This window comes from Elephas maximus, chromosome 7 (assembly GCF_024166365.1).
Source record: "Elephas maximus indicus isolate mEleMax1 chromosome 7, mEleMax1 primary haplotype, whole genome shotgun sequence".
NCBI lineage: Eukaryota > Metazoa > Chordata > Mammalia > Proboscidea > Elephantidae > Elephas > Elephas maximus.
Window position 1 is genome coordinate 48,437,760 of NC_064825.1, and position 22,993 is coordinate 48,460,752.

General features: G+C 40.2%; 1 protein-coding gene across 6 annotated transcripts in view; it reads left to right on the forward strand.

The window, feature by feature from the left end:
* Nucleotides 1-22,993, forward strand: part of C2CD3 (C2 domain containing 3 centriole elongation regulator) — a 187,131-nt gene that overhangs the window by 110,915 nt on the left and 53,223 nt on the right. For all 6 annotated transcript variants that reach the window (XM_049889842.1, XM_049889843.1, XM_049889840.1 and 3 more), the window contains exons 25-28: nt 12,489-12,627; nt 15,184-15,248; nt 16,564-16,769; nt 20,000-20,133. In XM_049889842.1, the coding sequence (XP_049745799.1) occupies nt 12,489-12,627; nt 15,184-15,248; nt 16,564-16,769; nt 20,000-20,133 (544 nt within the window). The remainder of the gene's footprint in view (nt 1-12,488; nt 12,628-15,183; nt 15,249-16,563; nt 16,770-19,999; nt 20,134-22,993) is intronic.

The following is a 22,993-nucleotide window of genomic DNA, read 5'->3' on the forward strand; positions in this document are numbered from 1 at the left end:
GTCTGGAGAGCATGACCGCCGGGATTCCTCCAGTCTCAGTCAGACCATTAAGTTTGGTCTTCTTATGAGAATTTGGGGTCTGCATCCCACTGCTCTCCTGCTCCCTCAGGGGTCCTCTGCTGAGCTCCCTGTCAGGGCAGTCATCGATTGTGGCCGGGCACCAACTAGTTCTTCTGGTCTCAGGATGATGTAGGTCTCTGGTTCATGTGGCCCTTTCTGTCTCTTGGGCTCTTAGTTGTCATGTGGGCTTGGTGTTCTTCATTTTCCTTTGCTCCAGGTGGGTTGAGACCAATTGCTGCATCTTAGATGGCTGCTTGTTAGCATTTAAGACCCCAGACGCCACATTTCAAAGTGGGATGCAGAATGATTTCATAATAGAATTATTTTGCCAATTGACTTAGAAGTCCCCGTAAACCATGTTCCCCAGACCCCCGCGCTTGCTCCGCTGAGCTTTGAAGCATTCATTTTATCCCGGAAACTTCTTTGCTTTTGGTCCAGTCCAATTGAGCTGACCTTCCATGTATTGAGTGTTGTCTTTCCCTTCACCTAAAGCAGTTCTTATCTACTGATTAATCAATAAAAAAACCCTCTCCCACCCTCCCTCCCTCCCCCCCTCGTAACCACAAAAGTATGTGTTCTTCTCAGGTTTACTATTTCTCAAGATCTTATAATAGTGGTCTTATACAATATTTGTCCTTTTGCCTCTGACTCATTTCGCTCAGCATAATGCCTTCCAGGTTCCTCCATGTTATGAAATGTTTCAGAGATTCGTCACTGTTCTTTATCGATGCGTAGTATTCCATTGTGTGAATATACCACAATTTATTTACCCATTCATCCGTTGATGGACACCTTGGTTGCTTCCAACTTTTTGCTATTGTAGACAGAGCTGCAATAAACATGGGTGTGCATATATCTGTTTGTATGAAGGCTCTTGTATCTCTAGGGTATATTCCGAGGAGTGGGATTTCTGGGTTGTATGGTAGTTCTATTTCTAACTGTTTAAGATAACGCCAGATAGATTTCCAAAGTGGTTGTACCATTTTACATTCCCACCAGCAGTGTATGAGAGTTCCAATCTCTCCACAGCCTCTCCAACATTTATTATTTTGTGTTTTTTGGATTAATGCCAGCCTTGCTGGTGTGAGATGGAATCTCATCGTAGTTTTAATTTGCATTTCTCTAATGGCTAATGATCGAGAGCATTTTCTCATGTATCTGTTGGCTACCTGAATATCTTCTTTAGAGAAATGTGTGTTCATATCCTTTGCCCACTTCTTGATTGGGTTGTTTGTCTTTTTGTGGTTGAGTTTTGACAGAATCATGTAGATTTTAGAGATCAGGCGCTGGTCGGAGATGTCATAGCGGAAAATTCTTTCCCAATCTGTAGGTGGTCTTTTTACTCTTTTGGTGAAGTCTTTAGATGAGCATAGGTGTTTGATTTTTAGGAGCTCCCAGTTATCGGGTTTCTCTTCATCATTTTTGGTAATGTTTTGTATTCTGTTTATACCTTGTATTAGGGCTCCTAGGGTTGTCCCAATTTTTTCTTCCATGATCTTTATCGTTTTAGTCTTTATGTTTAGGTCTTTGATCCACTTGGAGTTAGTTTTTGTGCATGGTGTGAGGTATGGGTCCTGTTTCATTTTTTTGCAAATGGATATCCAGTTATGCCAGCACCATTTGTTAAAAAGGCTGTCTTTTCCCCAGTTAATTGACACTGGTCCTTTGTCAAATATCAGCTGCTCATACGTGGATGGATCTATGTCTGGGTTCTCAATTCTGTTCCATTGGTCTATGTGTCTGTTGTTGTACCAATACCAGGCTGTTTTGACTACTGTGGCTGTATAATAGGTTCTGAAGTCAGGTAAGGTGAGGCCTCCCACTTTCTTCTTCTTTTTCAGTAGTGCTTTGCTTATCCGGGGCTTCTTTCCCTTCCATATGAAATTGGTGATTTGTTTCTCTATCCCCTTAAAATATGACATTGGAATTTGGATCGGAAGTGCGTTAAATGTATAGATGGCTTTTGGTAGAATAGACATTTTTACTATGTTAAGTCTTCCTATCCATGAGCAAGGTATGTTTTTCCACTTAAGTATGTCCTTTTGAATTTCTTGTAGTAGAGCTTTGTAGTTTTCTTTGTATAGGTCTTTTACATCCTTGGTAAGATTTATTCCTAAGTATCTTATCTTCTTGGGGGCTACTGTGAATGGTATTGATTTGGTTATTTCCTCTTCGGTGTTCTTTTTGTTGATGTAGAGGAATCCAAGTGATTTTTGTATGTTTATTTTATAACCTGAGACTCTGCCAAACTCTTCTATTAGTTTCAGTAGTTTTCTGGAGGATTCCTTAGGGTTTTCTGTGTATATAATCATGTCATCTGCAAATAGTGATAACTTTGCTTCTTCCTTGCCAATCCGGATACCTTTTATTTCTTTGTCTAGCCTGATTGCCCTGGCTAAGACTTCCAGCACGATGTTGAATAAGAGCGGTGATAAAGGGCATCCTTGTCTGGTTCCCGTTCTCAAGGGAAATGCTTTCAGGTTCTCTCCATTTAGAGTGATATTGGCTGTTGGCTTTGCATAGATGCCCTTTATTATGTTGAGGAATTTTCCTTCAATTCCTATTTTGGTAAGAGTTTTTATCATAAATGGGTGTTGGACTTTGTCAAATGCCTTTTCTGCATCAATTGATAAGATCATGTGGTTTTTGTCTTTTGTTTTATTTATGTGATGGATTACATTAATGGTTTTTCTGATATTAAACCAGCCTTGCATACCTGGTATAAATCCCACTTGATCAGGGTGAATTATTTTTTTGATGTGTTGTTGGATTCTATTGGCTAGAATTTTGTTGAGGATTTTTGCATCAATGTTCATGAGGGATATAGGTCTATAATTTTCTTTTTTTGTAATGTCTTTACCTGGTTTTGGTATCAGGGAGATGGTGGCTTCATAGAATGAGTTGGGTAGTATTCCGTCATTTTCTATGCTTTGGAATACCTTTAGTAGTAGTGGTGTTAACTCTTCTCTGAAAATTTGGTAGAACTCTGCAGTGAAGCCATCCGGGCCAGGACTTTTTTTTGTTGGGAGTTTTTTGATTACCGTTTCAATCTCTTTTTTTGTTATGGGTCTATTTAGTTGTTCTGCTTCTGAATGTGTTAGTTTAGGTAGGTAGTGTTTTTCAAGGAATTCATCCATTTCTTCTAGGTTTTCAAATTTGTTAGAGTACAATTTTTCATAATAATCTGAAATGATTCTTTTAATTTCATTTGGTTCTGTTGTGATGTGGTCCTTCTCATTTCTTATTCGGGTTATTTGTTTCCTTTCCTGTATTTCTTTAGTCAATCTAGCCAATGGTTTATCAATTTTGTTAATTTTTTCAAAGAACCAGCTTTTGGCTTTGTTAATTCTTTCAATTGTTTTTCTGTTCTCTAATTCATTTAGTTCAGCTCTAATTTTTATTATTTGTTTTCTTCTGGTGCCTGATGGATTCTTTTGTTGCTCAGTTTCTATTTGTTCAAGTTGTAGGGACAGTTCTCTGATTTTGGCTCTTTCTTCTTTTTGTATGTGTGCATTTATTGATATAAATTGACCTCTGAGCACTGCTTTTGCTGTGTCCCAGAGGTAAATTACATTTTTTAAATACAACTTGGCAAATAAATTTGATAATTATTGAATATCTGTTGTGTACCAGGTTCTACTCTAGCTTTTGTACATTAATTACCTCATTTAATTTTTACCATGACTGGGATTATAGTATGAATAGATAATAGTACATACACATTTTTCATATGAGAACACTGAGACTCAAAAAGGTTAAATGACCTGAAGTTACACACTTGATAAGCTGCCAAACCAGAATTTGAATCCAGCTATGTCTTGATACAAGACCTGTACTCTTTATACCTTCCCGCCCCTCGGGTAGTAGATATAGCTATGTTTGACGGTTAATCCTGTGTTCGCTCTGTGTTCACCACTCAGTCAAGTCCAGAATGGGTATGTATTACACACCCAGTCCTGTGCTAACACTGTGGAAATGGTAGTTCAGCGAGTGCTAAATGTGTGCTGGGCTAGTGCTAGCCACAGAGAGTACAGACGCACATGACACAGTTTCTTTCCTCCAGGAGCTGATAACCCAGTTAAGGCAGAATCCACTGGAATACATATACAGGCAGTCCCCAGATTAGGAACAAATTCCATTCCTAAGTCTGTCTTTAAATCGAATTTGTACTAAGTGTGAGCAGCTAAATACAGGTCGTATCTAAGGTCAATTGGTCAAATATTTGTCTTAGTATATAGTATATGGTATATCTTTCTATGCTGAAAAAACATTAAAGAAATACTTCCAGATACACTAAAACATCTTTAACATAATACAGTAATAATAATGTTTTGATGGGCAACACAAAGTAGTGCCCGTTTTTTATTACAAGGCATTTTATGTACCTCAGATTTTTAATATAATAGGCTTTGCGGGGGTTGGTTCGTAGTCAGACGTTTGTAACTCTGGGGAGTGTCTATATATGTATAAAATATATAGTGTTTAAAGAGTTTAGAAAACAGAAGATGGATCTAGAAATCACGAGAACTTTGTAGAATGAGTAGGATTTCAGAAAAGTGAGAATGAAATTCCAAGTGGACGTTCAACATTAACAACTTGAACAAAGGTATCGAAGTGGGAAAGTATGTTCTGGGCTTGCTTTAGAGAGTTGAGGGAGGCAGGAGTAACAGTTGACCTTGTTTGGCTGGAACTCATGGTCTTTGCAAGAGAGCTATATTATGAAGAAATAAAGGAGAAAATTACTGAGGCCCAGAAAGACCCCAACTAAGACTGACATGTTTTTTAGAGTGGCCTTGGACAGCACAATAGTAACGTTCTCCAGCAGCACTTGGCTTCCTTTTCCTTCCTCCTGTAACAAACAACAGGCTAGTCCCTATGCCTTTGCTCAAACACTTTCTTGGCCTGGATTCGTTTATCCCTTTCCCAGCTACCAAACTCTGCCCCATCACCCTGTTCTCCTCATTCACTCTGTTCCAGCCGCACTGGCCGCGTTACTTTTTACAAAGGAAGACTTCTGTCTCGGGGCCTTTGGATTTGATGTTCACTGAACCTGGAGTACTCCTCGCTCCTGTCAAGCCTTTAGTGAAAAGACACCATGTCTCAGCGAGGCTTTCCTTAGCCACCTGATCTAAAATTACAGCTCCCTTCCCAACACTTTTCTTTCCCCCTTTCTTGCTTTATTTTTGTCTATGGTCTTTGTGTATTTTGTTTACTTTCTGTCTTTCTCAGAAGAATGTTAAGTCCTACAGGGGCAGGGATTTTGTGTTTTCTTTTATCTACTGCTGAATCCTTATTACTTAGAACTGCATCTGGCACGTAATAAGCAGTAAATATTTGTTAAATGAGGAAATTGACGAATCTGAAGCCTAGCTCAAATGCCTTCTTCTCTTTAAGATCTTTGATTTCCTACTTTGCTGTCCCACAGGGAGTTTAAGGAATTTTATAGAGAACAAGTCACAGGTATTAATAGATTAATAGAAACCCTGGTAGTGTAGTGGTTAAGAGCTACAGCTGCAGTTCAAATCAACCAGGCAGTCCTTGGAAACCCTATAAGGGCAGTTCTACTCTGTCCTGTAGGGTTGCTATGAGTAAGAATCAACTTGATGGCACTGGGTTTGGTTTTTTGGTATTAATAGATCCATTCAGCAAATACTTATTAAGCTTCCCCTGTGTCCAAGATATGGTATAGGATCATGGCCTCTTAGACAGAAAGCTTCTGTCACTTTTTCCCATTCTCACTGCCACCTTAGACCTTAGAACTTGAACTAGTACAATGGCCTTCTCAATGGTTGCTGCTTCCAAAATTCTCCAATATCTTCTTCATTTTGCCATCATGGTTAGGCCTGGTCAACAAATCTGACTTTGTCTCTCTACTGATTAAAATAATTTGTTGGTTTCGTATTACCCACAGAATAAAGGCCAGCCTCTGTAGTACAACACATGTGCTGCCTGTCTGGCCTAATCAGTCTTGCCGCATCATCTTTCACCATTTCTTACATTCAACAACTTGCTTTTTGCCAATGTTCCATTCTCTCTGATCGTGCTATTTCCTCTTCCTAGAATATCCTTTTCCTCTTGTATTCGGCAGACTTGTTCCTTATCCTTCAAGACTAAAGTGGCACCAACACTTTGGAGCCTGCCATGATCCACCTCTATTAACAAAAACTTTCTGTTCCCAAAGCTTCCCAACACCACCACCATGTCCCCAGCCCATACACACAGCTTTTCTCTTTCACACCATTTATTACTTTGTATTGAAAATGTCTGTTAATGTGCCTCTCCACCAGGCTCTTCCTTGGGGATAGAGACCCTGTTGTTTATTTTATTGTATCCTAGCACCCTGATCCTCATGATGCGACTAAGCAAACGTGATGCCCTCATGTTTTGTGAATATGAGAGTCAACACATCTCACATTTCTGACATGAGTTACAATCCTGTAGATCATTTGTTATTTGGCCTCTTTCTGTTTCTCTAGATCAGAACAGGCATCAGGGTGGGCATCTGACCTCTAGAGGTCTCTCCTGTACCCTGACTCCTGCCCTTGCATTCCTTGCGGTCTCACAAACATTATATGTCAGTCAGGTACTGTGTTGGACTCTGAAAATACAAACCTGTTTGTTCTCATTCTGAAATAGCCCTTCTAAGTGTGCTTTCCAAATGGTATAATGGAAAGAGTTCTGGAATGGGAGTCACGAGACCTAGGTTTTGATTTAGCTTAGCCATTAACTTGCTTTGTGACTTTGAACAAACCATTTCCCTTTTCCTTAGTTGTAAAAAATGATGATTATACAAGATCATTGCTAAGATTCTCTTCAGCTCTCATCTTCCAAGAATAGGGAGCTGAGGGCAGCATGTCACTCTGTGAGTCAGTTATAACTCGCCAAGCTTTTGCAGAAATCCTGTACATGCTTTCTTAGTGTCCGCATTGGCTTTTTCCTACCTTTGACAGTCCTTGCAGGCTGTGTTTATCCCTCTGCCACCTTGGAAGTGGTTCCTTAGTGCAGAGCTGTATACAGAGGATTCACAGACAGCCCTCAGTCATGAGCTTTGCCTTCAGGAAAGCTTAGACCTGAAGCATCTTTGAAACTTCCATGGTCCTGGTTCTGAAAATAAAATAGCTTCTTGGACATTTTTGTTAGAAAATAGTTTGAAGAGCCTTCCTTTAAGAATCAACTTCAATTCTCTTAAGATTAGCTCTGTTTTACAAATGAGGCAACTGAGCAATAGAGAGGTAACTTGAGGTAATGTAAGTTATACTGCAATAAAAAACAAAATCACACTTTCAGTGTCATTGCTTTCAGAGGCTCTCTTTGATCCACCTAGGCAGGGTTAGGTGCCCCTTTCAGTTCCCACAGCTCCCTATACTTCCGGCATAGTTTTTATCCTATTGTATTATAAGATAATATTACAGTATTATTATCATTGCGTCATCCTCCCCCCCATCAGGAATCTAATCTGACTCATCTGTGCAAGGGCTTGATACAGAAGAGGTGTCAATTAATGTTAGCGTAATAGAACTCAACTAAAATTTTATTACCATAGAAGTTGATCAGTGCTTGAGAGGAAAGCTTCCATTTCAGTCTCTCCTGACCAGGTAGGAAAGCTCATTTCTTAACCAAACCAATAAAAACCAAACCTGTTGCCACAGAGTGGCTTCCAGCACATAGCGACCCAGGTAGAACTAATAAGAACTATTTCAATGGGAATACCCTGGGGTAGGAATCAGGAAACCTGACTGGATCTTCCAAATGCCAGTTAACCAGGTGTGTGACTTGAGCAAGCCACTTTACCTCCTTGGTTACCTGATTTGTAAAATATGAATAGAGACACCTATCATGTGTGATTCTCAGGGATGTTATCAGCACATTTAGTGTGTAAGAAAAACGTTTGCAAGCTATAAAATGTTCTCTAAATATAAGAAATTATTATTTTAATCTCATTGGAACATTATGCATTTTTTTTAATGCATAAAACTGCTTTTCCAGCTTACATAAAACATAGGAATTCAGTGAAAATTCTTAAAAATGGGAGAGCTGATTGACCTCAAGTCCTCTCAACTGCTCTCAATTTATGTCCCAACCCTGTAGGAGCTATAGCAGCTGTATTCCGGGCTACCTCCAAAAATGCTTCAGAACTTGACCTTTTCCAGAACGTAAATAGGCCCAGCTGAATTTCCACCCACAGGAGAGCCAGGGAAACCTGATAGACTTGCTTTCCCAAGCTGGTTTCTCTGTCACCTGCCTGTTTGGCTAAAAGGAGTGTTTCAGTTTAAGACTAAGGAACAGTTTTCCTCCAAAGTCAAAACAGTAGTTTTGTTTCAAGGCCTTTAGCAAATAAACAAAAACTGGTTGCTGTCGAGCCAATTCAGACTCATAGTGACCCTATAGGACGGATAGAACTGCCCCATAGGATTTCTAAGGAGCGGCTGGTAGATTCAAACTGCCGACCTTTTGGATAGTAGCCAAATGCTTAACCACTGCGCCAGCAGAGCTCTCTTTAGCAAATACTAAAAATAGTAGCTTCAAAATGACAAACCTCAAAGGGACAGGGGAATGGTTTGAGAGAAATCTGAGCAGTTCTTTTCTGCTGATATATCTAGAATCATGGAATTTTATTGTGAGAAGTAATTTGAGAGCACATTTTTTCAGATGAAGAAAGGGAAGCCCAGAGAGCCAGAATGAAGTGGTTTTACCCAATATGTCACATTAAATCAATGGCAGAATCGAAAGCACGACAATTGGCCTCTGTTTGCCTGGAGCAACAGAGGAAGAAGAAGAGTCAGGAACAGGAGGAGGAGATGGAATGGGTGGCTGTTGTCTCCAAGACAAGCTGCCTCCTTTGCCATGAAACCAGAAGAACTGGATGGTGCTCAGCTACCATTACTCAATATTTTGATCAAAGATTCTATAGAAGAATCCTAATCAAAAGGAGAAAAATGCAGAACTGAATTTCAAATTCTCATGGCCAGACTTTCTGGAGCCAGGCAGGCTGAATGAACCCCTAAAACTATTGCTTTAAAGCTGTTTAAAGAGATAATCTTTAAATCTTAAAACCAAAATTATCCCCTGAAGTCATAAAACCAAACAATAGCTTAACTAGTAAAGAATGTCTGCCTTGAGTGTTCTGCTCTTTTAAGAACTATTTATATGGGATTAAAGTGACAACATCAACTCCAAAGATTATATAGGAAGCTTAGAGGGCAGTGAGTTTGTGTTAACGGGAGAGGAACAACTCAGAAAAGGAGGAGGGCACGAATAGTTGAACAATTTGAAGAATGTAATCAGTGTCACTGAATTGTACATGTAGAAACGGTTGAATTGGTGTATGTTTTACTGTGTATATTCTCAACAACAACAAAATTGAATTCTAAAATAATTACCCTAAAACAAAGATGAGAAAATAAGAGGGCAAGGAAACTAGAGCACTGGAAACAAAGCACCAGAACACAACTAAAGAGAATGTTGACACATTGTGAAAAATGTAACTAATGTCAGTGAATAATTTGTATAAAAATTATGAAATGGGAGCCTAATTTGCTATGTAAACTGTCACTAAAATACGATAAAATATTATTAAAAAATAAACAAACAAAAATCAATGGCAAAGTGCACTGGAACCTAGACGTCCTGCTGCAGAACAGCAGTTGGTCATCTCTGCCAGTCTCTCAGAGCAGAGGTTTCTGTGCTGTGGTGGTACACATTGTAAGCAGACAAGGCAGCTCCTCTCTATTTTACAGCCCTGGCAACCATCTGTGACAAAGGGCGGTGGGGAGTCTGCAAACCTAGAATAAAGACTTGGGGGCCTCTTCTATGCCAAGCCCAGGCCCTGTGCTAAAAATTCAGAGGAATCAAGCATTAATTAGCTGTGTATTCAGGGAGCACCTACTCTAGTGAGGGAACACAAGCACAACAGAGTATTACAGAAAACTATCGTAACTGCTATGATAGAGACAGATTATCTCTCCCTAGTTGTGTTGTAGTTGTGTTACTCTTATGTGGAAATTTTAAAAAGAATTGGTCTACTCAAATGGAAATTCTTGTGGTTGAGGAAAATATATCAAAGCAAAACTGTGGTTTAGTGACTCTGCTTAGAGAGTCAAGAGGATTCTCAGAGCAGATGATGCTGGAGTCTGTCTTTTAAAGGCTACTTATACCCATTGCCATAGAGTCATTTCTGACTTGTGGCAAACCTATAGGACAGAGTAGAACTGCCCCATAGGCTTTCTAAGGAGCAGCTGGTGGATTCAAACTGCTGACCTTTTGGTTAGCAGCCAAGTTCTTAACCAGTTTCCCCCAGGGCTCCAAAGGTACTTAGTAAATGTAAATGCCGCTTGTAGAGGAGAGTAAAGTCAGCAGTTCCTACATATGAATTTTTTTGTCTGATTGCTTTTTATCCACTGGAACAGCCTGAAGTCTATATCTCAAAACCATGTAGGAGAAGTAATTAGTAAAATGATCATCCAGATAGAGAAAGAACAGAATGGAACCGAAAGACAAACTTCACGTATACAGTGGAGTGGGAGTATGGATTCGGAGAAACCTTTGGCTAAAAAGGTAGAAAGAAGATAGAGCAGTTAAAATCCATGTACAGCGTTTGTTCCTCAGTATCACATAAATTTATGTTCAGGACGTACTTTTTTTTCTTCTGTTCTTTTCTCTTCATTTATAATCCTGAGGGTCGTAGCATTTTAGAGCTGGGGGGAATCTTACAGAATATATAGAGTCTATATGGTATGACCAGTTGCTGTTGAGTTGATTCCAACTCATGGCAACCCCACGTGTGTCAGAGAAGAACTGTACTCCACAGGGTTTTCAATTGCTGATTTTTCAGTAGATTGCCAGGCCTTTCTTCCTAGGTGCCTATGGGTAGACTTGAACCTCCAGCCCTTCAGTTAGCAGCCAAACGTGTTAATCATTTGTACTGCTCAGGGACTGCATGTATTATATACCAAAAACCAAACCCATTGCCATCGAGTCGATTCCAACTCATAGTGACCCTATAGGACAGAGTAGAACTGCCCCAAAGGGTTTCCGAGGAGCACCTGGTGGATTCAAACTGCCAACCTTTTGATTAGCAGCCAAAGCTCTTAACCACTACACCACCAGAGTCTCTATTATCCAGGGCTATCCAAAAGAACTTTCTGCTATGATGGAAATGTTCTATATCTTCACTGATACAGTAAGGTAGCCGCTAGCTACCTTGGCTGTTGAGCACCTGAAATGGGGCTAATGCAACAAAGGAATTGAGTTTTTAATTTTAATTAATTTTAATTAATTCAAAGTTAAATAGCCATGTGTGGCTAACAGTTCCCATATGCATCGCTCAGTTAGACTATCTAGTATCCAATCAACCATCTTTGTTTCACATTTTTTTAAAGAATTAATGACTGAATCTTCCACATTGGCAATCTGATCTTGTAAAAATTAACGTTAGGAATCTTTCTCAGCACAGTGCCCAGTGTTTTATATTTGTTAACCCAGCAGTAGAGGCAATATGGGAGATGGTTTGGAGAATGGACTCTGGAGCCAGAATGCTGAAATGTTGACTCTCCGTTTCACCATTTAGTGAATCGTGACATTGGGCAACTAATTCAATCTTTCTGTACCCCCATTTTCTCATCTACATAATGGGGGTAGTAATAGTACACATCCCATAACACTGTTATAAGGGTTGTTTTTGTTGCGTGCCATCCAGTGGATTTCTACTCATAGTGACCCCACATGACAGAGTAGAACGGCCCCATTGGGTTTTTTAGGCTATAATCTTTACAGGAGCAGATCACCAGGTCTTTTCTCCTGCATGATTAGAGGGTCACCAACCTTTCTGTTAGCAGCCAAGTGCTTAACCATTGAACCACCAGGACTCCTTGTTGTAAGGATTAAATGAGATAATGTATATAAAGTTCTTAAAACAGAGCCTCGCACACGGCAAGTGATAGGTAAGTAGTACCTACTATTATTATTTATTTTTAATCCTTATGACACCTTAGGTGGTGTAGGCATAATATGCCCCATTTTACAGTTGAGAAAGCTGTGGCCTGGATAATCCTTGCATAAGGTCACACAAAATGTGTATAACAGAGCTGATAATTGATCATCTGACTCTAAACCCAGGGCTCTTTGCAGTCCTATCTTATGTTTTGCCTCAGTCCAGTATTTTCCATCATCCCACAAAGTGTAGGAAGGTAGGCACTCTAAGAGATGTAGAAGGCACTTCTCTTTGGGGACTATTTAACTGGGCTTTGAAAGGATGGTTACAGTAGCCGAAAGGTTACTGGAAATGTTTCAGATACAGGGAAGAGTTCAAGTAAAGACCCAGCAGTGGAGAGGGCTGGAAATGATCCTGCTTGTACCTCTATAATGGGAGGCTTCCAGCGCATTCTTTTTGGTAATGTAAGGTACAATCACTCCATTGTATTTTATTTCAGGAATCCCCTTGACGGAGCGGAAAGTGTCAGTACCCAGTTGTTGTGTATCCTTTGTGACAGCCGATGAGCAATCTCCTGTGTACACCCCAGTGGTTGAAAACACAGATTCCCCCATCTGGAATTTTCAACAGCAGTCACGGTTTGTATTTTCTGATGTCCCGTCACCCTTCCAGAATCTGCTTTTTGTTCAAGGAGACCAACTCAGGGCAAAGAATATAACACAATATTTGAGCAGACCTGGAAAATGCTTTTCTTATCAAAGCAGTTATTTAATCTTAGTGTTTATAAATTCACAGCTAGTGCTAGTTTAGAAGTTTTGTTGTGGTGTTCTTTAATTCTACTTAGTACAGCTCAAAAATTATTCAGTGAGAACCCCTTCCATGCCCTGCTCTGTTCAAGGCACTGGGGAATTAAAGATGATGAAGACAGTCCTTGCTATTGAGGAATTCACAGTCTACCTGGGAAAAAAGACAAGCAAAAAATTACAATAGAGTGTGACAAGTGCTATAACGGAGTAAAAAGGATGCTTAGTGGAGCTCAGGAAAAGAGTATTTAGTCCAACTTGGGGGTTCAGAGAAGGCTTCATGAATAAGACACCTCCGCTAAATATTGAAGAATGTATACAAGTTATCTAGGTGAAGAAGGATGGGAAGGGTATTCCAGGCAGAGAGAACTGATTTCAGGAAAGGCTGTGTATTATCCATCCTTGGAAAAGACTTCTGGTGCAGTGAAACGAGAGCTGGAAGAGGGTTAACCTCCAATCCCATCTCTTTCATTTCATATCTGTTTGAACAAATTGCATAGCATCTCTGAGCCTCAGATTTCTCATTTGTAAACTAGGGATAATTTTTACAGGGTTGTTGTGAGGTCCAAATTAGATGACATTTAGAAACATTACCTTATGATACATAGTAGGTACACAGCAAATATTAGATCTCCTTTGGAAAGCTCAAAAAACAGGAGGAGAAGTCCCATCAGTCATGTTGCAGCACCGCTCAGAAATAAGGGGCTAGCACAGGAGGCCTGCTACCGGCTGCAAGGCTGGTCTTCCCTTTTCTTCTGTTACCCAGTCATTGTTACAAATGGTCTCTAAAACTAATTATTGTTACTGTTGTCATTGCATTTCATCACATTGTATAAAGTGTGATTCTTGTCTGCCAACACAAACCATACCACATGCTGCCTGATCTGGTCTCTTTCTCATAGTATTTGCATATTTTAGTCTCAGCAGTTGCTCCCATGTTCAGTGTTTTGTAATTTGAGAGACTGGCCTGAGTCAGCAGCTAGAATTGCGATGAAAACGCAGTACTATCTGTGATGACCTTCTGGAAATGAAAGCTATTCCAGCCAGAATAGCCAGGGTGCTTTAGCTGAAATCAGGGTGCTTTAGCTGAAATATCACATCTGTCCCAAAAGTCAGGAAACCAGAGGGCTGAGCTTCTGATTCTCGAAGGCGATTTGTTTATTCAGAACCTAACTTCACAAGCTTGATGAAGGGACGTTAGCAATCTCCAGGGAAGCTATATGGTCTTTTGGTAGCAGGGTCAAGATTAGAAGAATAATGAATAATGATACTGTTTACAATTTGTTTATCACAAAATTGTTTTATTTGATCTTCCTAGCAACCTTTTAAGATAGATCATATTATCCCATTTAACAGATGAGAAAACCAAGGTTCAAAGAGAGTAGGTGCATGCCCAGGGTCACTTTGCTGATAATAGTGGAGCTGGAATTTGAAGGTGCGTTTTTCGACTCACAGCTAGAATTCAGATCTCTAGCATAGTATTCATTTCACTTCAACACACTGCCTCATGGTCTTGAAGTAGGCTCAGGCTCTCTTCAGTCCCCCAGTGGTGTTTGTGGAAGAAACATGGGAAATTAGTCTCTTTGTTTTCCCTGAATCTCCATCTTGGTCACCTAGAGTAGTGATGCTTAGTTGGGAGCTTTCCAAATCTTTGTGATTTAAAACTGTGTAATTCATTCAATATACAGTTATTAGAGGTACTCAGTGAATCCCATGTCGACATCTGTATCTGGTATGAAAGTTGAACACTTTCTTATTTGGGTACCTTGCCTCATGGCTTTGGAGTCAAGCAAACCAGTGTTCAAATCCCAGCTCTGCCACTTATTGCCTCATCTGTGACCTTGACCAAATCACTTTACTTCCTGAGACCAACTTCACCATCTATAAAATAGGGGCAATAATACCCACATCACAGTTTTGTGAAGATTAAATGTGTGTGAAACACCTGTTACCATGCCTGGCCTAAGGTAGGCACTCAGTAAATGTTCTTTTTATCCTATTCCTCCCTTCTCACCATCCTCCCACCCCATAGCATGAATACTCACTCACCTGTCCCAGTAAAACTGTTCATTACGTGTAGAGGAGCTCCCTTGGCACATTCCCACCTCTGTTGTAGAGAAACAGAGTTTGAATGTGGTAGAAATTATTGGGAGGGTTGGGGAAAGCACTGAATCAGGTTTTCAAGTCTTGGCAAGTTACTGGACCTCTCTGAGCTTCCATTTTCTCCTTTTGACTGTGAAGATAAAAATCTATCCTAGAGGGTGGCCATGAAGATAAAATGAAATGGTGTTTGAGAGAGTGCTTTGAAAACTGTAATATATTCTTAAAATCTAAGTCTCATACTGCAGAAGCTTCCTTACAGTTAATTTATGGTGGTGTTTTTCTTAATAGGTTATCAAAAGAGCTTCTCCTGGACCCACAACAGACCCTGGTCTTTAAAGTTTGGCATAAAGGAGGTATGAACTCTGTGCCATGAGTTATCTATCTCATAAAATAAGGTCACATCCTGTTGACAATTTATCAATCCTTTTCTTTATCTAACCAAGTGAAACCATGGCAGTGATAGTGCTGGGCACGTATATATGTGTCAAAGACTAATCCCCCAAAATGCCATGTTCTTTAGGCCTCTCTTATGGGATTTAAATCCTTCGATATCATTTTGTTTGTATCAGTCAGCAACCGTAATGTACCACACACAAGTGGTTTCCGCCCCCTTTGTGTGATATTATGCCTTCTGTTGACTCTGGCTTATTAACCAAGACCCTAGCACTTTCAAGCAGCACACAAGACTAGAGTCTGACAGCTAGTCTGTCTTTGTTTTAAGAGACTCCCCACGAGTGAGGTGCTAATATCATGCTCCTCGAATCTGTTTTTGTTCAGTTACCATTTATTAAGAGGCAGAATACAGTAGTGTTAAGAGCATAGACTCTTAATCCAGACTCACTGGATTCAAATGCCAGCTCTGTCCCTTACTATGGCAGTATGACCTCAGGTAAATGACTTAACCTCCATGCTTTAGTTCCTTATCTATAAAATGGGGATAATAATAGGACTACCTCATAGGACTTTTGGGAGAATTAAATGAGTACCTCAGACTTAGTAAATACCATCTCAGCTTTTGGTGGTTTTTCTTTTTTTTTTTGAAGTGAATGGCAGCGTACTAAGAGCTTTACAAACATCTGTAATCCTGCAGGGTAAAAAAAACAATTAGTCTAATTTTATAGATGAAAGAGCTGAGGCCCAAAGAAGTTTAGTGGCTTGACTAAGGTCATATACCTAGCTATAAGTATATGGTAGAGCCAGAATTTGAACCCAACTCTGACTGGCTGTATACCTTCACTGTTTGTACTTCACCATGCTGGTAAGATTAGATGACTCAGAAGAATAAGATGTGAGGACAGATGAATATAAATCCCTTCATCATTCCAAGAGTAGTGGTCTTTCAAAAGATTTTTTTCAGGACTCACTCCCTGAGGAAAATCATTGGAATGTGATGCTTAGGGAAAAGAACAAGGGTTTCTTAAGTTTAGAGGTGCTTTTCAATTGGCTGTATTAAGAGTTCAAAGCTCAACACAACCAAACAGAAAGGGAATTCATAATAGCCAAAACAGGCTTTGGTTTCCTATCTCTCACATCCTTCTTATCTGTCTTCTCTGATGGCTTTAGAATCACTGAACTCCCCCAGTCTCTGACTCAGCTTCTCTGTGTGTAGCCTCTAATTTCAGTGGACATGCCCAGTCACACTGCCCAACTCTTCTCTTTTTCTCACAGGTGAGGAAAGGGTGATTGGCTTTGCCTCAGTGGACCTGTTCCCACTTCTTTCTGGCTTCCAGTTTGTCTGTGGCTGGTACAACATCACGGACTTCAGTGGAGAGTGCCAGGGGCAGATAAAAGTTGCCATCTCCCCTTTGGAGAGTTTGATGCACTTCAAAGAAGAAAGGCAAGCAAGACGTGGGGTCAAGACCCCAGGATCCCTGGTATGTATCCTGATTCACACACCTAAACAATATGGGTTCTACTGAACAAAACGTATGAGAAAATAGATCTTTTACATACATTTGCTACTTCCCAGCTTACAGAATATATTATGTATTTGTGTCTCACAACCACCTCAGGAAAAAAACAGGCAGTATTCCTTTTTTTATTTTTTAAAAAATATATAGAACAAAAAGTTTGCCATTTTAACCATTTTTTAAGTGTGCACAAGTCATTGGCATTAATTATACTTGCAGTGTTGTACTGCCATCACTACTATCCATTTCCAAAAGTTTTTTCATCACTCCAAATAGAAACTCAAACTTTAAACAATAGCTCCCCATTCCCTGCTCTCCCCAACTCCTGGTGACCACTAATAAACTTTTGTCTCTGTGTATTTGTCTATTCTAGGTATCTCATATAAATGGGCACATACAATATTTATTCTTCTGTGTCTGTCTTATTTCACTCAATGTGATGTTTTCAAGGTTCATTCATGCCATAATATGTATCAGAATTTCATTTCTCTTTATGGCTGAATAATATTCCATTGTGTATATTTACCACAATTTATCATCCACTGATGGATATTTGGGCTGTTTCTACCTTTTGGCTGTTGTGAGTAGTGCTGCTTTCAAAATGTGTATACGTATATTTGTTTGACTACCAGTTCTCAATTTTGGGGAGCCGTGATGGCGCAGTGGTTAAGCATTCGGCTGTTAAGCAAAAGGCCAGCTGCTTGAATCCACCAGCCACTCCTTGGAGACCCTATAGGGCAGTTCTGCTCTGTCCTATAGGGTTACTGAGAGTCAGAATCGACTTGATGGCAACTGGTTTGGTTTTTTCAATGGGTGTGAACGGGTACCTCATTGCGGTTTTGATTTTTGTTATTTCCTTAATGACTGAAGGTGTCAGCGTGTGTTTGTGGGCCATTGGTGTATCTTCTTTGGATGGCTACTGTTTTTGAGGAACAGCAGGAAGAAGGCCATTGTGGTTGAAGCAGTAGAGACAAGTGTGAGAGTAGAAGGAGATGAGGTTGATAGGTAATGGGAGCCAAATTATGTGGGGCCTTGTTGGCCTTTGAAAGGGCTTTTCGCTTTTACTTTAAGTGATATGAGAAGCCATTTTACAATTTTAAGCAGAGGAGTGACATGAACTGACCTAAATAGTAACAATCACTGTATCGGCTATGTTGAAAATGGACTAAAGGTCAGAAGCAGGAGGTAGTGATTTAGACTAGGGTCGTAGCAGTGGAAGTGGTAAAAAGTGGTAAGTTCTGGATATGTTTTAAAGGTAAAGCCAACATGATTCAGTGTGGAGTAATGAGAAAAACGGAAGAGTTAGCGAGGATTTTTAGCCTTGACTAAAGGACCAGAATGGCTATTAACTGAATTAGAGCAGTCCATCTGGAGCATGGACATAAGTTTGAGCTGCCTGTTAAACACCCAAGTGAAGATATCAAGTGGGCAGACCAGAGTACAAAGAATGATGTAAGTTGGGATCTAAATCATGAGTTCTGAACAAACAGTTGGAACTTCATGCCATAAGACTGGAGAAATCACCAAGTACATGATTAGAAACAGAACAAAGAATAGGACTAATCTCTGAGGTACTCCAATGGTAAGAGGTTAGGGAGTTAATGAAGAACCAGCAAATGAGACTGAGGATGAGCAGCTAATAAGGTAGAAGAAAAATGTAGTGGCCTGGAAACTAAGTTTAAAGTGTTTGAAGTAGGAGAAAGTGATCCAATTGTGTCATTCTGCTGATGATAAAGATGGGGACTGAGAATCAAGTTTTGGATTTAACAGCATGGTGTTCCTCAGTGATCTTGACAAGCTGTTTGGAGCAGGGGAAAGGAAAAGCCTGCAGTGAGTTCATGAGAGAATGGTAGTCATACCCACTATAATAGCAATAATCAAAAAGAGACAATAACAAGTGTTGGTAAGGATGTGGAGAGATTGGAACTCTCATTGCTGTTGGAAAGTAAAATGGTATAGCCAGTTTAGAAAACAGTCCAGCAGTTCCTCGTAAACGTAGACATAGAGTTACCATATGACCCAGCAATTCTGCTCCTAGGTGCATATCCAAGGAAAATGAAAACATACATCTACACAAAAACTTGTACACAAATGTTTATAGAAGCTTTATCCATAATACACAAATGGTAGAAACAACCCAGATATCCATCACCTGATGCACAGAGAAAATGTGGTATATCTGTATAATGGAATATTATTCAGCCATAAAAAGAAATGAAGTACCGATACATACTACAGCATCGATAAACCTCAAAAACCTTATGCTAAATCAAAGAGGCTGGACACGAAAGGTATCCAGAATAGGGAAATCCATAGAGATGAAAGCAGGTTGGTGTTGCCAGAAACTGGGGGAGGGAGAATTTGGAAGGTAACTGCTAATGGGTACAGGGTTTCTCTTTAGAGTGATGAAGTGCTCTGGAATTAAACAGCAGTGATGGTTGCACAACTCTGAATATACTAAAAACCACTGAACTGCATACTTGGAAAGGGTGAATTTTATGGGAAGTGACATATCTCAATTAAAAAGAACAAAATTAGGTGCAGTGTAAAATCTGGGACCATCTCTATTGAACTTTTTAAGACTCTGTTGTATTAAAATCCATTGGTCTTTCTTTAAAAAAAATAAAAATAAAGAGAATAGGAAAAGAGGAATTTAAGATGATAAGTATAGACAGCTCTTTTGAGCAGTTTAACTGTAAAAGAAAGGAGAATTTTCCTGCTACACACTGTCCCAGATAGGGGAGCTGTGTCAAGGCAAAGACTTTTTTATTCTTCTCTCTGTCACACATGCCTGGTCTAAGACCTGGCACAGAGTGGGCATCAGTAAATACTGAATGAATGCATACATGAGAAAATGATAAAAGAGCTAAATGATCCTTTTATGGGAAGATCTTATTGTCAGTTCAACTCTGGTAGTCAGTGGGACAAGAGATGTCACAGCTAGATTATCCTCACATGTAAAACAAGATGATGACCCAGCCAGGAGCTCAGACTAACTGGAGGAAAAAGACCATAAACATAGATAAAGCAACTAAAAGACAATCTGAAAGCATAGTCTGTAAAATGGGAATAACAACAAATAGAATTAGTAAATTAAATCTATGTACATAACAATAAATTTTACAAATGTATTTATACCCTTTTCCAAAAGAATTTGTGGTGACAAGTGTACTATTTTTCTCATTTCTTCTAAGATTCCAAAATACAATCCCTTTTCCATCCCTGCCTCTGATATTTATGCTGCATTCCCCAGCTACATTGCAAGACAGACCCCAGAACAACTTGCTCACACCTCTTCAAAAGAGCTTGATTTTTCCTCTCCTGGGAGGTGAGTGATTTCTTGATGATGAAAAGAAACGGGGCAAAAGAGTAGAAGTGTTGTCTTTCCTTTATTAGAGAAAGAAACTGGAGACAAGAAAAGGGCTTTGTTAATCTGTCACACAACCTCTTAGAACCCCAGGATTCTATGAAAACAAAGTTTTATTTATAAGATAATGTCATGGATCGAATTGGGTCTTTTATTGAAAGGGGATGAAGAATATGTGTATCAGTTTGGCGAGGCCATGATTCCCAGTATTGTTTGATTGTCCACTATTTTGTCATCTGATAGGATTTTCCTATGTGTTGTAAATCCTGTCTCTGTGTGTTGATGAGATGGGATTATCGGCAGTTAAATTAACGAGGGATGACTCAGTCTACGAGATTGGATTGTGTCTTGAACCAGTCTCTTTTGAGATATAAAAGAGAGAAGCGAGCAGAGAGACATGGGGACCCCATACTACCAAGAAAGCAGTGCTGGGAGCAGAGCACGTCCTTTGGACCCAGGGACCCTGTGCCTGAGGAGCTCCTCGACTAATGGAAGATTGCTGACAAGGACCTTCCTCCAGAGCCTACAGAGAGAACGCCTTCCCCTGGAGCTGGCACCCTGAAGTCGAACTTTAGCCTGCCACACTGTGAGAGAATAAATTTCTGCTTGTTAAAGCCACCCACTTGCGGTGTTTCCGTTATAGCAGCTCTAGATAACTAAGAAAGATAGGAACCTGAACTTTTACTGCTATCAAAAGGATCACTTCAGTGCAAAGGACACTTTCCTCTTATCCTCACAGGCCCTTTTATTCCTAAAATCAGTCAGTAGCTGTGTGAGAAATGTATCATAATCTTTCCCATCCCAAACCAATGTGCCAAGTTATTTTGCAAAAAATAAGTGGCCCATCCTTTCACTAGGCCAGCCTTGGATATGCATATGATTGGGGCAAGAGCATGTTCCATTCCATCAAAGGGCAAGATGTAAGAATAAGACTGTATCTTTCCACCCCACTCTCTTCCAAGCCCTAGTGCCATTTGGTGGTCTCCTGCCTCCACCAGAGTCTTTTCCATATCTTTTTCTTCACCTGGGCGAGAAAGCAAGGGATCTTCCCCCACAGCAGCCAGTTCTACAGTACTTACTGAGGAGACTGTTTATTCCAAAGAAGACACTCCAATACTGTTTAAACACTTAAAGGCCAGTTTCAGTGCTGCATGAAGAGACCCTTCACTGTTTGTGTCTCTGCGGTGAAATGTGTTCCTTTATGCGGCCTTTGGCCTTGGTTCTTTGGAAAAACTGCTTCAAAGATTTTTCCCCTAAACCCTAAGGAGTAATGTTTGCCCGTACTTTAAGGCAAAGACCAAGAGGATCTGTTACTTTTGCCAGGTTGATTGACATTTTCCTGGGTAAGCTGTGAACAATTTGGTTTGATACTTTCTATCTGGTCCTGGTTTGCAGCATGCCCTGTGATTGATACGCACCTTGCAGGGATTGGTCAACAGACTGTGCAGATGACGTGACTACAGACTACACAAATGAAGTGTTTGTAGCCTACCGTGCAAGTATCTATGGCCTACCAAGAGGGGATTGGTCACTTTGTGGCCCTGATGGGAGGGCCGTACCTTGAAATTGAGGAGGAGTTTGTAGATGTAAGTAGCTAACCCCACAGAGGTTTCACAGACAGAAAGAAGAAGGAAGAAAGAAAAGAGAGAAGCAGAGAGAGAGGAGGCAAGGAACCTCCTAAAAAAGGTATAATACAAGTCAAGGGCTGTTCTACTAAAGGCAGCAACAGGCTTGGAGAGGGCCCAGCAGCAGAGTCACAGATGACAGACGACAGAATCAAGAGGAGTCTGGCCTCAAGGCTGAGAGGAACTTGTCCTCAGGGGGCTGAGAGGAGCCCTGTCCTGAGGGGACCAAGGGGAGCCCGTCCTCAGGGGGCCGAGAAGAGGCATGTACAGCAGAGAGAAAGTACTGTTTGGCTTGCACGGCGAAGAGAAGCTGAGAGACCTGCACCAAAGAAGGGAGGGATGTGGTCTCCACTTGGGAGAGCCTTCCAAACTTTGCCTGTGTGCTTCCTGATCCTGATCCTGATCCTACGGTGTAGGCTGTTGATCCTGATCCTGAGTTACACCCTGTTGCTTCCTTAATAAACCACTTAACTGTAAAGTATGGTCTGTGAGTTCTGACCATTGTAACAGACTATCCAACCAGAAGAGAAGCCAAGAGCGCTGTGGGAGGGATGGCTGGTGTCAGAATTTGTAAAAAGGTTGGCGCATGAAAGTATGTCTGACATCCACCTCATAGGGATTAGCCTTAGGCTGATCTTAATTTGAGTTATCCCCCCTGAAGTTAGGTTCTGACACTGATCCTTCCACTACCACCATTTTACAGTCTGTTAAATCCTAGATCCCAGGCTTAGATGATTCCTCAGTTATGTATATATTTTTTATAGGTGTTCCTTTGACATAGCCAATCAGTGAGACATATGGGTAGGGCAGCATACCTCTGGTGCTCCCTATTCGGTAAAGTTTTTTTTATATATTTCCTAACTGTGGTAAAATATATATAATAGAATTTTCAATTTTAACCATCTTTAAGTGTGTAGCTCATGGCATTAATTACATTCAGTGTTGTGCAACCGTAACCACTATTTATTTCTAAAACTTTTCATCGCCTCGAACAGAAAATCTCTACCCATTTAGTAATAACTCCCCATTCCTTCCATCCCCATTCCCTGGACCTCTTTCCATCTCTACAAATTTGCCTGTTTTTGATATTTTATGTAAGCGGAATCATATAATATTTGACCTTTAGTGTCTGGCTTATTTTACTTAGTATGCCGTATTTTTTGGAAATAACATGCCCACCTAAATAACACGCCCAC